Here is a 16,019-nt window from a genome sequence, read left to right as displayed (position 1 = left end):
TATGACCTTTAACCTTTAATATAAAATAGTTCAATTTGTTTTTCCTTAATCTTAAACCGTGAATTTATATATTATGAAATAAATGTTTTTTTAGGTATAAGGTTTTTGTAATAAAATTCTGCTGTTAATAAAATTTTTGTAATAAAATTTATTTGTTAGGTGACGTTTCGTGTAGAATGGTGGGTTTTTTCAAGCAATTTATTCTTGAATTTGTGCCCTTGTTAGCACTATTTAGATGTACAGAATTCTATTTTAAAAACTTCATACCCAAGAAACATTTATTTTTAAATGTTTGTAATATTTTGCATGCTGCTTACCTGATATATACCACAGATCCATTATTAAGAAGTCTTTTCCAGCCATATGGTACCGTTACAACCATAGTATTACTCGAGGCATGTTGTGGTACAGGCGGAGGTCCCACAACAACAACACCACCAGGCCGAACACTCACACTAGGGTCATACACAACCATATTGGGTGAACGATTTTGCACTACAATCATCCCCTCATCCACAGAGCTAAGACTACTACAGCTAGACTCAGCAGTTTCCGAACGCACTGAATCACATCTCACACTTTGTGTGGGCACGTCAGAACCGACAATTGTCACGTACGAATCCGAATATCTTTCCTGGTTATCACAATCATGTTGCTTAACATTTTGAAGGGGTGCAGGTCCAGCCTGTTGCCTTTCACACGACAGTATATCAGTGTTTTTAACAATACCTCCATTCTGATAAGTGATATTATTTAAAGTGATTCCATTCTGTGGTAAAACATTTGTAATATAACTGCCTGGGGCACTGTTTATTATATGACCACTTGAAGTAAAGATTTGTTGCTTCTCGTTAAAACTTTTGGCATGATCTATGGTGGCCACGGCATTGCCTGCACTGGTATATCGTGATGAATGCACATTACCAGACTGAGGTACATTTTGCTGTTCAACTGCATAAGTTTGGCCAAAATTATCATTTGATACATAAACTACCACATTCTGAACACCAGCTCCTGAGGAAAGATCAGGCTTTGTTGCCATTGTAACTGCATATCAACAGCCCCCTCTTGGAGCCCCCTTCTATATCACAAACGTCCTAAAATTAAAAAAAATATATGTATATTAGGATTATAAATACAAAAACATACTTTTAAAAGTAAACCATTGTTATATTTACAATAAAAAGAATCAGTAAAAATATAGAGTACCTGCATGTCGTATGATTATTCCTCAAATAACTCCCGCTAGTAAAAATTACCATTACAATATGTTATTTTACTTATTTCGTCTAAACTTCTGTTTTGTTAGCTGACGATGGGTTAACACTTAACCCAACACCTGCGCGTACAAAATTTTAGTTTACGCTTCTTTAAAATATGCTCCATACCGTCACCTCTGCACTAAATTCATTAGAAAACACGAATACGGCGCTTTTAACAAAGAAAAGTTTCAGAAATAAACGACCACTTTCCGTAGATTACACTATGTCAACGTAAAACTGGGCACTGAAAAATTGAACCATCTACATCTACACTCCCAACAATTCTCGCGATAAAGCGCCATATTAAATTCGATAAAAATAAATAGACATTTCAGACAGGCGTTGCGCCATCTAGTCTACAACCAGTTAAACACCATAAATAGTTTTATGATTTGTGTTCAAGGGGGTGACACTTTATTATTATTTATTTAACTTTTGCTGTCATAAAACAGCAATAAAAATATACTGATTTATGGTAATATAAAAGTAAAAGCACCTGACAGCACTAACAGCATAATATAAAAAATAGGTATCCTAATTAATAAGGTAAGCAAAAATTAATCTTATGATGTTAAAATAAAGACATAAACACTTGTAAATTTTATTTATATTCTACTTCACTTAAATCAACTTTTGTATTTAACTTTTGCTGTCGTAAAACAGCAATTAATGTTTATCCTCTTATTTGTAAATAAAAATATACTGATTTATGACAATCTAACAGAACTAAAAGGATATTATAGAATTAAAAAAATTACGTTAAAATACCCGAAAAAATAAAAAAGACAAATAAAACAGAAGGTAAACATTTTCTTATATTCTATCAGACCAACTTTTGCTGTCAAAAAAGCAATAAAAATTATGCTTTTATCGGTGACTAAAATTCTTTGATAAAAAATAAAAACATACTGACTTATTGCAATCCAAGAGCATTAATCTAACAACAGGATATTATAAAGCAAATAGGTATAAAATAATTTAAAAAATTACAAATAATTTAAAAAATTACGTTGTTTTCCATAAAAAAAAAATAAAGCTCAAACGTAGATAATTTTTTATGTTTTATTAGACTCTAAATCTACAATAACAGGGGCATCATCTTCATCGTCTGATCCTAAGTGGCTAAAATCCCAACTGTATTGTTCAGTGAGATTTTTTCTTAACCTATCAGCTTTACATTTCAATGTGCCATCCACATCACATTCTTTTATAAAGCTGAATAAATTTCTAAGTTTAACATACACAAAATTCCTGTTTGACACTATATCAGCTAAAAATTCTTCTGGAATCTCCATCACATGTAATTCAATTATCGATAAAAACTTGTTATAAAGTTGTCTATATTTTTTTATAGCATCATCGCATGAACAAAAAAGACCTAAAATTTTTTTCCATTGTTCAAAAGCTTCCAGACTATGTCCAACCAAAAAGCACACATAGCAAAATTCTAGTTCACCTAAAATATCTTGAGGTCTAAAAATAAGATCAATATTAAAACATATTAGATAAAATATAATGAACTTAATTACCGATCATATGTTGAAAGTAACTGTTCAAATAAATATGAACAATCTAATGAGTGTTTTGTAATTTCAGCTGGACTAGAACCGACAGGATAATAATTAGGAGGAAATATAGAAAATTGAAGATTTGTTCCATATTTAGGTTTTAAATTTGGTAATAAGTCATCTTCATACTCGTTATAAAGCTTTTGTGCATGTTTTGGTGTTGAAGGTTTACTTGCACTTTGTTGTATATCTTTACGATTATTGTCTGTACAATATTCCAATTCCAAAGCTGAATGCACTTCACCATTTAAAGGAATAAGTTTTTTTAAAACATTCTCTAAAAAAATTACTTAATTGTAATATTATTCAACATTATGCGTATTACCTACCAGATATACTTGATGTTAATTTTTTCCATTTTTCCCAAATATCATAGGGATAAGGACCTAAAAAACTATCTAATGCCCTTATGTTCTCTTTTAGGCCCACAATGTCTTCATCTGAAACTTCTTCAGTACTTAAACATTCCTTTTCTTTGTCCCATTTCTTTACAACTATTTCTGATGGGCGAAAGTAATGAAATAAACCTGTCCTAGGAGCAACATCTCCATGACTAGTGGAACTATAAAAAATATAATGAACACCTGGAGGGATCATTTTAATTCCTCTAAATTTCTCTCCAGTGTTCCAAGATTTCAAATCTATTCCAAATTCAGTTCCTTCAGGAACATTTAATAATATGAAAAAACCACCTTTCTCAAATAATTTTTTTGCCGTATTTTGATCCATTGTGGTACTCATGATGTTTTCTAGTATTTGATACTAAATAAAACCAACCATATTAAACAAAAATACCTTAATTTTTAGAAATTAAACTGTATATTTACACATGGAAAAAACAGATCAAAGAAAACATTATTGTTTTTCAAATGCAGCCAACACAATATTTAACACTACCACATCATATAATTTAAAACATCATATATAATTTTTTTAAAAATATTGTTTTCATGTTTGTTACACTGTTAAGACATGTTTGATTTAAACGCTCCTCAATAGATGGCAGTTAAAACCAACGATACTTTCATATATATTCTTAAAAATCAGTAAGAAATTTGCAAATATCTCGTTTCCTTTTTTGTTAAATAATTTGGCACAAATTTTCAATTCTGTATTGAGAAATTATTTTACAACAGCAATTAACTCATCAATTAACATCTCTTGTCGAAGAAAATTCCAGAAATTTTCTATCCTTGTTGTTAATATCTTTTCATAATCATACCTATGAATCATATATAAATCTTTCTCTTTCTAGCTCTATGTCAAAGTCTTTCACGTCACGTTTCACGAGGGGAAAGGAAATCGTGGGAACTTGCGAATATTCTAGAATATCACGGAACCATATTTCTGTTCAATTCTGTTTCATGTTTTTGCCTTTAAACTTGTAGAAGCGCTTTGAAACTAATCTATTGTATATCTGCAAATCAGCCAATTTCGTTCTGTTAGGAGTTTAATTTATAATTTTTGTATTCATTGGGTGCTTTCTTTTTGATAGATATCGATCATTTGATAGGTGAGTAATAATTTTATATATCTTCTTTCTTGTGTAGTAATGCAGTACTGCATTTTGTGTTGAACATTTCAGAGAGGTACTATAACTTTAACTTTTTGATAGATTGTAGATAAAAAATCATACATCAGTATTTGAAGTTTTTATCTTGAAATAACCATATCTCGGTTAATTCCTCTAAACATTCTTATATTATTTCCAGCCTAGAAAACCATGGTGAAGGAAACGAAATTTTATGATATCCTAGGCGTTAAGCCAGGATGTTCTCAAGACGACTTGAAAAAGGCATATCGAAAACTGGCATTAAAATATCATCCGGATAAAAATCCTAGTGAAGGTGAAAGGTTTAAGCAGATATCGCAGGCTTATGAAGTATTATCAGATCCTGAAAAGAAAGCTATCTATGATCAGGGTGGTGAACAGGCACTTAAAGAAGGTGGAGTTAGTGGTGGATTCTCAAGTCCAATGGACTTGTTTGACATGTTCTTTGGAGGAGGTTTTGGAGGTGGCAGGGGAAGGAGAAGAGAGAGAAAGAGTAAGTTTTAGAAAATACAAAGAATAATTAACTCTAAAGAATTAGCAGCTCTTTAATTCAGATATATGATTTAAGGGTATTTATTTCTGTTTAGGGAGGCCTGAGATTTAATAATGCAAACAAGTAGGTATTTAAAAACAATAGAAAGATTTTCTTATATTATACAAGCTATCATAAATGATATATTTTATCAAGCAATATGTAAATAGTATTTCTGAAAAGACACACTAGGACAAAGTATTAACATGACAATTCATTATTTATTTACAGGGTACTCACTCAAACATTTACCTGTTTTTCATTTTATATTGTTAAAAAATGCTTATCCCAAATGCAGGTTTTTACTTACTCAGTAAATTTAATAAAATTCTGTTCTATTTTCTATTCTATTTTATTATTTAATTATAATTAAAATAATATTAATCCTAATTCTATTCTAAAATTAATTTTATAAAGTTTTTTTTTAATATTAATAGAAACTCCAATTTTTTATAGCTGAAGTTTGTTGTTCTGATCTAGGCATATCAGAAAGTTTCCTCTTTTAACTTAGTAACTTCCCTACTTTAGGAATACACTTAAAGTTGGGTTCTGTGGCGTATGTAGCAAAATGAAACACTAATTTACTACACAGAAACAGTTGGAACCGTGCTGACCATGTTAGCATCTCTTTAGGCAAAGTAAGTTCTAATCTGAGGTTCTAATCATATGCTAAAATTGTTAGCCAAACATGTCGCAAGAGTTCTAGATAAAGTGTTTTGGTGAATTAGTGTCTTATTTTGCAACTTCTTTAGGACCTTGAAAGAAAGTGTCCATTATTCTCAAACAGACTTACATGTATATTAAAAACTAATTGACACATCTTTAACCATTCATGAATTTAATTAACATGTAACGCACAAACAACACACTTTTGTGTCCATGTCCTCTACGTAGTCTGGCCAATGACTGTGGCAAAATTTCAACAGATGACATTCAAAAAATTACAGAAAATACAATTTGCTTGCAAATTAAAATAATAAACACAACTGTCTCTGTCAGGGATCCTCTAATTGGACAGTGTATAACTTCCTTTCAATAGAAACTTGAATTTCAGTCACGTTACAAAAATATATTGACACTGGAAGTTCTTTAGGGGAAATTACACAGAATAGCAAGGCTAATGAATATATAAAATATGGATCTGAAAGTTTCCTGAACTATACCAAAAAGCACGCCACTCAATAAAGTTAATTTTTGGAAAATTTATAAGTGTCTATAATCTATAATACAAATAATTTTTGTAAATTATAACTTTTCATGTCAATTTTGACGGTTAAAAATATTTAGTAGTATCAAGATGTTCTACATATTTTTCTTAACAATTTTCTTTTGCAGCATACTGAAATATACTGAATAATTCTTTGTTGTAACTTCAACTATTTAAATCAACAATATATTTTGTATTGTTTTTAGGTAAGGATGTAGTACATCAGTTAACAGTGTCACTAGAAGACTTATATAAAGGCACTGTGCGAAAATTAGCTCTGCAGAAAAATGTGATCTGTGACAAATGTGAAGGACGAGGAGGTAAGAAAGGTGCTGTGGAACAGTGTCCAACATGTCGAGGTAGTGGAATGCAAGTTCAAGTGCAACAGTTAAGGCCTGGTAAGTTTGTAATACAAAAATCGACAAATGTTTTATCAATCTACAGGGTGGTCAGAACAGGATTCTGGTAACTTCAGCAGTATATTCTGCAGATAAAAATAACTAAAAAGGTTCGTGTAAATGTATGTCCTAAAATGCTTAGTTTCATAGATACAGGGTGTAGAAGCCTTTTTTATTTCGATTTTTTCGAAATAATTTCTAATGTAACGTCAATATTTGGATGAAAATCGGCGTCTAGGAGTTTTTTAACATGACAATGAAGGTCATATTGACATTTTGATGTCAATATGACTCCTGCTTGTAGAGGGCTACCTACATATCTTTAACTAGTTTAAAGACCTTTAATTTTTCGTGTGTACCTCTATAAAGCTACTGGGTTGGGGAAAATATACATTTCAAATTCAAATAGTTTATTGGTGCTAAATATCAAATGCATACACAAGTCAATAAGTGTTACACAAAATAAAAAAAAGTAAAATTATTAAAGATATTGCGAAGTTTAAAAAAAAACACTAAAATATACAAACACAATAATCAAAAGACAATTTAAAATCAAACATTAACAAGCTTTGAAATTCAAGTTTTTACATAATGCTGCTAATATCACATTCTAGAAACTCACTAAGAGAATAAAACGCCCGATCAACAAAGAATGACTTGAGAACAGACTTAAATTTTATGATGGGCAAATATCTAATAGAATGTGGAAGTTTATTAAAAAAATGTATTCCTAGGTACCCAGGGCCGTCCTGACATCTTTTTAAACGCCAACTTTTTAAATTTAAATCATATTTGTTAAGTGTAGCATAAGTATGGACCGACTCATGTGTTACATATTGATGTATGTTCTCTCTCACATATAGAAGAGTTTCTAAAATATAAAGACAGGGCAGTGTTAAAATATTATTAGAAACAAATTCTTGTCACCAGTCTGCATGATATGGTGTATCTGAGATTATTCGAACTGCCTTTCTTTGTAGTCCAAAGACTCTATTGGCTCCACTGCTATGACCCCAAACAATCAGGGCGTACTTCATATGTGCATGGAAAAGAGCAAAGTATGCTTGTCTCAAAATATAACCAGAAACGCAGTGTCTCAAATTCCTTAGAACAAAGATGTTAGTGGATAATTTATTGCACAACTCATCAACTTGTGCTCTCCAGAGCAAACCCCTGTCCAAGTATACACCTAGAAATTTTGCTGGTTCATTTGCAATACTTCTGTCCACAGGCCTTAAAGTAAAAACCATAGTATGTGTTTTATTTTTGTTAAGCAATAGCCTATTTGCCAAAAACCAACCCTCCGCTTTTTCACAGGCTCTGCTGGATGCATTCTGCACCATCTCCAAATCCATATGCACCGAGCTAATGGTGCTATCATCTGCAAACAGCGTGTAATGGGTTTTTAAATCCACTTCTGGTAAATCATTAATATATATTAAAAATAAAAGAGGTCCCAAAACAGAGCCCTGAGGGACACCAACCGTTAGACGCTGCCTCTCAGATACTGCATTTCCCATCTTCACACATTGAAACCTGTTAGAGAGGTAGCTCTGGACGAGAAGTACGCTGTCTTTATGGAAGTTATAAATAGTGATGGGCAAAACTGTTATTTTTAGATAACAGTTGAAACTGTTATAGTTATTTATAAAAAACAGCTTAAAATAACAGCTTAAAAATAACAGGTTTCTTTATTTTACTGCTAAATATCTGAAAGAGTATGAGGCGGTCACCGCCAGGCGTATTAACGCAGTTGCAAGTTGCAACAATGACGTGCTCGGTGGTAGTATTTCCAGGGTGTTAAAACATTTCTAAATATCGATTGTTATCTAAAATACCTCTCTAAAAACGGTGGTTGTTTACAAATAAGCGCTGTTTACAAATTGCGATATAAAAAAAGCCAAAATTGCGCCACTCGTCTATACCTATACATTCCGATCTACCTATGCCCTGCCTCGATCCGCCTGAATTGCGTAGTACAGGGTGCATCTCACTCGACGGACGAGAAGCTCTTAGTTATGATTTTACCATTTGCGGTCAAAAAATAGCAATATAAGAAAATGTGTAGTATATTCTTCATAAGTAAACCAACTACACACTGGAGTTCGAATTAATTTTACACTTAGCGTGTACCCGCGACATCGTTCGCGTCGAATTAATAATTTCTAATGGTGATGATAAAGCAAAACAAGAATTTCCATTGACATACAAACTGGATAAAATTTTCTCATATTTGCCAAAAATAAGCTTTCTAACGTCGAGCACTTTAAGCAGAATCGTGGTTAATCAATTACTCAACTTTTTGGAACACCCTGTATGATTTTTTAAAAAATTTTAAAATATGTAAAAAAAACAAAATAAATTATGCGTGTCCAGGCGTTTTCCCGAAAGACTAACCGTTTTTTAAATAACAAATATTGTAATATTTGAGGTGCGTTTTCACCCTGTTGGAATTTGAGATTCGATTGAGTAGCCCTACTTATCGAACCTAAACCCCACAATCAATCCGTTTGCTAAAAATCAGCTTTAAACTTCAAGCAGTTTAAGCAGAATAGTGATTACTCAATGGTCATATTTTATGAAACACCCTGTATATATTTTTAAAAAATCTTAAAATATGTAAAACAACATAATAAAATATACGTGTTTTAAGAGTTTTTCCGAAAAACTCACCGGTTTTTAAATAAAAAAATATTCTAATATTTGAGAGTAGTTTCACCCCCTTAGAATTCGAGTTTCGAAGAATCCCTTCTTATCGAACCTATACACACTAAAGTCAATCCGTTTTCCAAAAATCAGCTTTTTACGTCAAGGGCTTTAAGCAGGATCGTGATAAATCAATGACCAGATTTTTCTGGTCATTGATTAATCACAATCTGTATACTGTATACATTTTTAAAAAATCTTAAAATATTATTCTGAAAATTTTTCAGAATAAATAAATACCTAAATATTGAAACTTAATAAGTAAGTACTGAAACAGACAGTGCCATAATATCTCGACCTCCGTCTGTTATGCTCGTAACAGGTTGAAACAGAATGTATCTAAAACAACTGATGAGTTATTCCCCAACCTGTTTCAAACCTCCATCGACAATCGACCGATGCAGCAGCGTTCCTTTTCCACTCCGATTATCTCGACCGTCGCCTTGTTATGCTCGTAACAGGTTGAAAAACAACATATCTAAAATGACTGCTTCTCCAACCCGTTGCGAGCCTCCATCGACAATCGACCGATGCAGCAGCGTTTCTTTCCCACTCCTGTTATCTCGATCGCCAGGCGTTATGCCCGCAACTGTTTCAAAAACCTGCTTCTTTTATATCCTATTATTTTTAAGCTGTTGCAAACCAATACGACCATCGACGGTTTCGACCGAAGCAGCTACGTTCGCCGTAGCGCTTTCCCCACTCCGTTGTCCGTTGTCTCGCCGCCTGTATCGATGGTTGACGAAATAACATGTTTTCCATCCATACTAGTTGTTTTTGGAATTGCTTCGAGCAGCATAGAATTTCGTGGTGGTGCAGAGCGGCGACTTCGTTTTTCGTTTCACGAGCGGCCGATCTCTACGTGTCGTTATTTTATATCTGTTATTTTTTAGAAGTAGTAACGGTTGCGTTATGTTATTTATAAATAATTGTTATAAAATAACAGATAGTTAAATAACAACCCATCACTAGTTATAAACCTGTAGTTTCTGAACCAGTAGGTCATGCGACACACAGTCAAAAGCTTTACTCAGATCACAGAATGTTGATGCGACATAGTTGTGATGTTCAAAAGCATCCAGAATTTGAGACACAAGTTCCAATATAGCCGACGTAGTACTGCGGTTCTTTCTAAATCCGAACTGAGACTCGGTGAAAAGATTGTTGGCTTCAAAAAACTCAAGCATACGAGAAACCATGCATTTTTCGAATATTTTTGAAAAAATTGGTAGCAAAGATATTGGTCTGTAGTTCGTCAAGTCGTCCTCTTTGCCTTTTTTAAAAATCGGTAAGACTATTGCAGTTTTTAGGACACTTGGAAATACTGTTTCCTTCAGACACAAATTGATGAGTCTTGCAAGTGGGCCAACAATAAAATTTTTTACATTCTTTATAATTTCGACAGTGAAGCCATATATGTCTTTATTTTTCTTATTTTTCAGAGAGTCTATAATATCCCGGATCTCATTTATTGTGACTGATCGAAATTGAAATGATTCCTGGAGTTTATAATCAGGGATGTTTTTTAAAGGTTCAACATTTGTATTATTTTTTATTGATTTCTGTGTTAAGTGGACCGAATTTACTAAATAATTATTAAAACTCTCAGGATCAATGTTAACCAGGTTCTTGGGTTTCCTATTAGTACCTCTATATTCATTTATAATGTTCCACATACACTTTACAGGGTTTGAAGCTTGACTTATTAATTTATCATTTGCTCTTCTTTTAGTTTCAGAAATCTGCAACTTTTTTTCAGAAATCTGCAACGTAGAAATTTTTATAACCATTTCTGTATTCCTTGAGCCAATCAGAGGGATTCATTTTGTATAAATCATTCAAAAAGTGGAGATGTTCTCGCATACTTCTTAAATTTGAGTTAAAATTTTTTATTTACGACGTTTTTTACGCAAAAAAGGTCTCTTAGATTAAACTTGTTGAGTAAATAGTTACTAGACTGCAATCATAAATTTGAAATGTTCTTGTGCCAAAAGTTCAACAGAAACTGTCTTATCATAATTTTTTTAAAGAAAAATGTATGATTAATTCAAAAAAAAAATAAATAGTTCCCAAATTTATAATTTCAGTCAAATCATCAAGTTTATTTTTTGTTATGTATTGACTATTACCAAGGCGGTTGAAGCATAGTGCTAGCCACACTACCTTCCTTGTATACCGAACGGCTCTAGCATGGCAAGCTACTGCCAAAGCGTTAAATGCTATATACGGGAGCTATTATTATTATTAACTATTACCATTCTAAATATCTTGAAAACGGTTGCTCCTAGCAATTTTTACCAAGAGACATTTTTAAGTAAAAAATCTGAGAAATGTATATTTTTTCTCTCGGTAGTTTTATACAGGTAAGGACAAAAAGTTATTACTCTTCAAAACAGTTAAACACATAGGTCACGCACCCCACAAATATCAGTCATATTGACATCAAAATCAAATTTCTCATGTCAGAAATCTCCCAGACGACAATTTTCATCCAAATGTTGAAGTTACTTTAAAAATTATTTGGAAAAAATCGAAATAAAAATTAAACTTCTACACCCTGTATCTCCGAAACTAAGCATTTTAGGACATACATTTACAGGAACTTTTTTAATTATTTTTATCTGCAGAATAGGCTGCTGAAGTGTCCGGAATACAGTTCGGACCACCCTATATATAGAGTGATTTACTGTTACAATAAAGTTCTTGTTCCTGAGAGGAAAGCTTTGATCTTCAACGTTTATTAACAACTTAATTATTATACAATTTTCTTTTAGGTATTCTTCAGCAAATTCAGACTGTATGCCCAGAATGCAGAGGCCAGGGCGAAAGAATTAATCCAAAGGATAGATGTAAACAATGTCAAGGCAAGAAAGTTATACGCGATAGGAAAATTTTAGAAGTTCATATTGATAAGGGAATGACCGATGGTCAAAAAATTGTATTTAATGGTGAAGGCAAGTTCGTAACAAACTGAAAAATTCAAAATTACTATAACTTTTTTATTATGTACTTTAGGTGATCAAGAACCAGAATTGGAACCTGGCGATATCATCATTGTCTTAGACGAAAAAGAACATCCAGTTTTTAAGAGAAACGGTAATGACTTAATTCTAAGATTCGAAATCCAATTGGTCGAGGCTCTCTGCGGTTTCCAGAAAGTTATTAGGACTTTGGATGGTAGAGATTTAGTGATTACGCAACTTCCGGGCGAAATAATTAAACATGGCGACGTAAAATGCATTCAGAATGAAGGTAAATATGAATTAAAGTTGAGGATGTCTTTAAATAATTGATACATGTTTTACTAATTAAGAGAAAATTCGAATCGTTTTACTAATTAAGAAAAATAATTCGAGAAAAAAACGACGTCCAGGTGGCTTGGAAATGACGATCGATGACATTCCCCATATAATTTTACAGATAGAATGACAGCGATCTTCGTTTCATAGCCATCGCTGACGCCATTTTTTTTTCGATCATATGGTAGAAGTAAGTACATGACAAAATATCGTAAAAAAATAAACAGTAAATAGGTTAGAATTTGATTTTATCTTTTGTGTCTTAACTATTTTACATCTTTTTAAAATCTGTTTATTTCTGAAACTTGTTATATAGACTTAAAAACCAATTCTGAACAACTTTTCTCTATGATATTTGATATTTTGTCATCTATCTCCAATTTTTGATTATTTAAAAATGATTTTTGTTACTTGCGGCTATGGCAGTTGTCACATGGCATGTCAAAATATCATGTGGTAATTTTTTAAATAACTAATAAAATGGTGGATGCCAACTTTGTACTCATAGAAAACGCTGTGGACACAGAATACAAGCCATAAGAAAGTTATTTATTAAAAAAAATACCTAACGCGTGTTTAATAAGCCACCCTCCCCCATACACTTAGGTTATTTTACTTGGATTTAACCATACAGTTAAAACCGCTCTGGTCGAAAAGACGGGTAAACAAAAAAACCAATACTGTATACTGTCCCATTTTTGTCAGTTCGTTTTATCCGCGTCGTAGTTAGTAACGACGGATTCGAGAAACGGTTTACAAGCAGTTGCGGCGCTAAAAAAATATCCAGAGAAGGAATAGATGAAAATGGTCCAGTGCGTCGAAAAAATATATAAAGAACTGCTCGCGTCTTAAATATCGGGTAGGATCGAACGGGTTGAACCATATGGTTAAAACATCTGGCAGACAGATATTGAACTAACGGGCAAGACTGGCCTGAACACTCACATACACTGAAGTTTTTGTTCTTCAGCTGGTTTACTTTGCAATTATATTAGGTCTCCTTTGTGTGACAATAATCTGGACGAGCGTTTATTTCCGAGATATTACTACAGAGAAGAAAAATCGGTTACCATGACGAAAACTGCCCATGCTAAATATGTCTATATTTTCTAAATTTTTATTAACAGCACACTTACCAGTTAATAATAATATGTTTTATGAGCGGAATTCATGTATTTTTTGATAGTTACTTACTTTTAAAAAATATAGAGAATAAAAGTGTAAAAGTTGTTCAAAATTGAAGTCGCCATATTTATCTGTATTTATGTCCTGAATGATATTTAATGCGGTGTTGCCAGAGTGTGGTGAAATTCCAAACAAGGTTATATACAAAAGCAGATAATACGCAATCAACAAAAAACACTTATAGCGTGATTTGATTGCGTTGGTTTCAATGTTTTTGGTTGGGTGGTTATTTATTGGGGGTTAGTTAGATTGGTTATTTTGGGGGTTGCTTTGGTTGGTTAGGTTGGATATTTGGGGGTGGGGGGTTGATTTGGTTGGTTTTTCCTAATTTATTATATTGTTTGTTTTTTTGATATTGACTCATTTTCTTTATTTGTTTGTGATAAATGTATATAATAAATATAGAGTTTTGGTTAAATAGGGAAATGAAACTACATAACAATGTTCAAATTAATTAAAAACTAATACTACGGAAATTGCGTGTTATATAACGGCCGCACTGCCTTACTTTGTCATAATTTATCCGTGTCACCTGTCAAAATAAGCCTGTTCTGTGGTTCATCTGTGGTCAAAATTCATCTGCAACTGCAACGTCAAATAGTACCAACATGTTTATTTAATATTTTAAAAAATACGCGATAATCCGCAAATTTTATATTGAAACCGAAAACTACTTATTGAAACTGGTCTTTTTTGTCCCCTCCCCCCCCTAAAATCTATAAATTGTGTTAAATATTAGGCTTTTGGGTTATAAATGGCGCCCTAAAAAGCGTATTCTACATAGGTGGTGCTGAAATTAACCCCAAATGATTTGAACTCTTTAATTATATTAACAAATATATTAGAACTTCTTTAGATTTATTACACCTTTTTTTTCTGATAATCACGGTATTTATAAAACAGTATCAATATTTTTTAGGCATGCCTATCTAACACTCTAACTATTTCAAAAATATTTGATATTAACTAAAAATTTGAACAGGTATGCCAAGATATAAGAATCCATTTGAAAAAGGCCGTTTGATCGTGCAATTCTGGGTCATCTTCCCCAAAACCATTGCGCCTGAATTAATCCCTCAATTAGAGAATTGCCTGCCTCCCCGCGAAGAAATAATGGTTCCCGATAACGCAGAAGAGTGCATCTTAGAAGATTTCGATCCGGAACAGGAAGCAAGGAGAAGACATCACAAGAACGCGTACGATGAAGACGAAGAAATGCAAGGCCATGGCCAGAGGCTCCAATGTGCAACCAATTAGGAATACATTTAATTCGGGCAGTTTAAACTATTTAGATAGAAAGGCACTGTATTTAATATTAAAGGAAGCTATTCAGTGTGTAGAGTAATAAAATCATTTTGTTTCGAAGTAGTGGCAACATAATCATGCTTGTCAACTATACTTTTGCATCAAACTGACTAAAGCTTGATTTTCATGCATCCGTTGTCCGACGATACGTTGATACGATATTAATTTTATTGGTTGAATTTAAAGACTTCATTGGTTAGAAACGGTTAACCAATCGAAGTCTTTAAATTCAACCAATAAAATTAATATCGTATCATCGTATCGTCGGACAACGGATGCATGAAAATCAAGCTTAAACCTTAATGGTATTAGTTGCTGCCCTTATTTATAATAAAATAAATTTAGTCAAATAAATTATGCAATTACTTGGGTAACTGACATAAAAGTGATCTTTTGCGTTTGCGCCTCTTATCATTTCTAATATATTAATTACGGAATTATCGATTGGGTGGAAATTTTCTGTTAAAAATAATTGAGAATCTTGGATTGAAAAAAATTGCCTAGTCATGGTTTTATTGATTTATATGTATATTTGCTGATACCAGTTTTACATGAAAAGTTTAGGGTTTTTTAATTATATTATTATAAAAGGCGCAATTGCTCACGATATACATATTCATTTTATGATTATTGTAATATGGATTAATTTTACATAATTTCATAATAAAGTTTATGATCCACAATTTCTGAGATTCATTTCTACTGACCAATTGATTTCAGGTATAAAACCAGTCATGAAAAGACATTATTTTAAAAAACAGGAATATCATCCCTGGTGATATTTTTTCAGGCTTAAAATATACAGTTTGTCACATGATGGAACGCGATTTGGACAAATGATATCCAAATTGACAGGAAAACGATTTACTGTAGAATTTAAATGACATACGACAGCTGTCCCTGTCAGAATTCTAGACAAATTATATATTTAGTAAGAGAATTTAAACCAGTTTTCGGAGTTAGCTGTAGATACATATACAGGGTGTCCCAATATTCCATAGACAT

General features: G+C 32.4%; 3 protein-coding genes across 5 annotated transcripts in view; 1 reads left to right on the top strand and 2 right to left on the bottom strand.

The window, feature by feature from the left end:
• Positions 1–1,553, bottom strand: part of LOC115880805 — a 409,568-nt gene extending 408,015 nt beyond the window's left edge. For both annotated transcript variants that reach the window (XM_030898097.1, XM_030898098.1), the window contains exons 1-2: positions 1,210–1,553; positions 318–1,097 (exon numbers count right to left, since the gene is read on the bottom strand). In XM_030898097.1, the coding sequence (XP_030753957.1) occupies positions 318–1,042 (725 nt within the window). In that variant the 5' untranslated portion in view covers positions 1,043–1,097; positions 1,210–1,553. The remainder of the gene's footprint in view (positions 1–317; positions 1,098–1,209) is intronic.
• Positions 1,554–2,310: 757 nt separating this feature from the next.
• On the bottom strand, positions 2,311–3,715 carry LOC115880807 (protein AAR2 homolog). The gene is made up of 3 exons (XM_030898101.1): positions 3,160–3,715; positions 2,792–3,107; positions 2,311–2,735 (listed from the first exon to the last, which is right to left on the bottom strand). The coding sequence occupies exons 1-3, from the start codon at positions 3,569–3,571 to the stop codon at positions 2,318–2,320; spliced, it is 1,146 nt and encodes a 381-aa protein (XP_030753961.1). The 5' UTR covers positions 3,572–3,715; the 3' UTR covers positions 2,311–2,317.
• A 375-nt stretch (positions 3,716–4,090) lies between these two features.
• On the top strand, positions 4,091–15,697 carry LOC115880806 (dnaJ homolog subfamily A member 1). Of its 2 annotated transcripts, none has more exons than XM_030898099.1 (6): positions 4,091–4,343; positions 4,543–4,875; positions 6,328–6,519; positions 12,000–12,179; positions 12,241–12,477; positions 14,692–15,697. In XM_030898099.1, the coding sequence occupies exons 2-6, from the start codon at positions 4,554–4,556 to the stop codon at positions 14,964–14,966; spliced, it is 1,206 nt and encodes a 401-aa protein (XP_030753959.1). In that variant the 5' UTR covers positions 4,091–4,343; positions 4,543–4,553; the 3' UTR covers positions 14,967–15,697. The 2 variants fall into 2 exon arrangements, with proteins under 2 accessions (XP_030753959.1, XP_030753960.1); XM_030898100.1 differs by lacking the exon at positions 4,091–4,343 and adding an exon at positions 4,396–4,419.
• Positions 15,698–16,019: the final 322 nt, after the last annotated feature.

The sequence above is a fragment of the Sitophilus oryzae genome, unplaced genomic scaffold (assembly GCF_002938485.1).
Source record: "Sitophilus oryzae breed Bouriz unplaced genomic scaffold, Soryzae_2.0 scaffold_165_pilon_pilon, whole genome shotgun sequence".
Taxonomy (NCBI): domain Eukaryota; kingdom Metazoa; phylum Arthropoda; class Insecta; order Coleoptera; family Curculionidae; genus Sitophilus; species Sitophilus oryzae.
The sequence above is the reverse complement of the archived record's forward strand: the minus strand, read 5'-3'. Positions and strand labels throughout refer to the sequence as shown.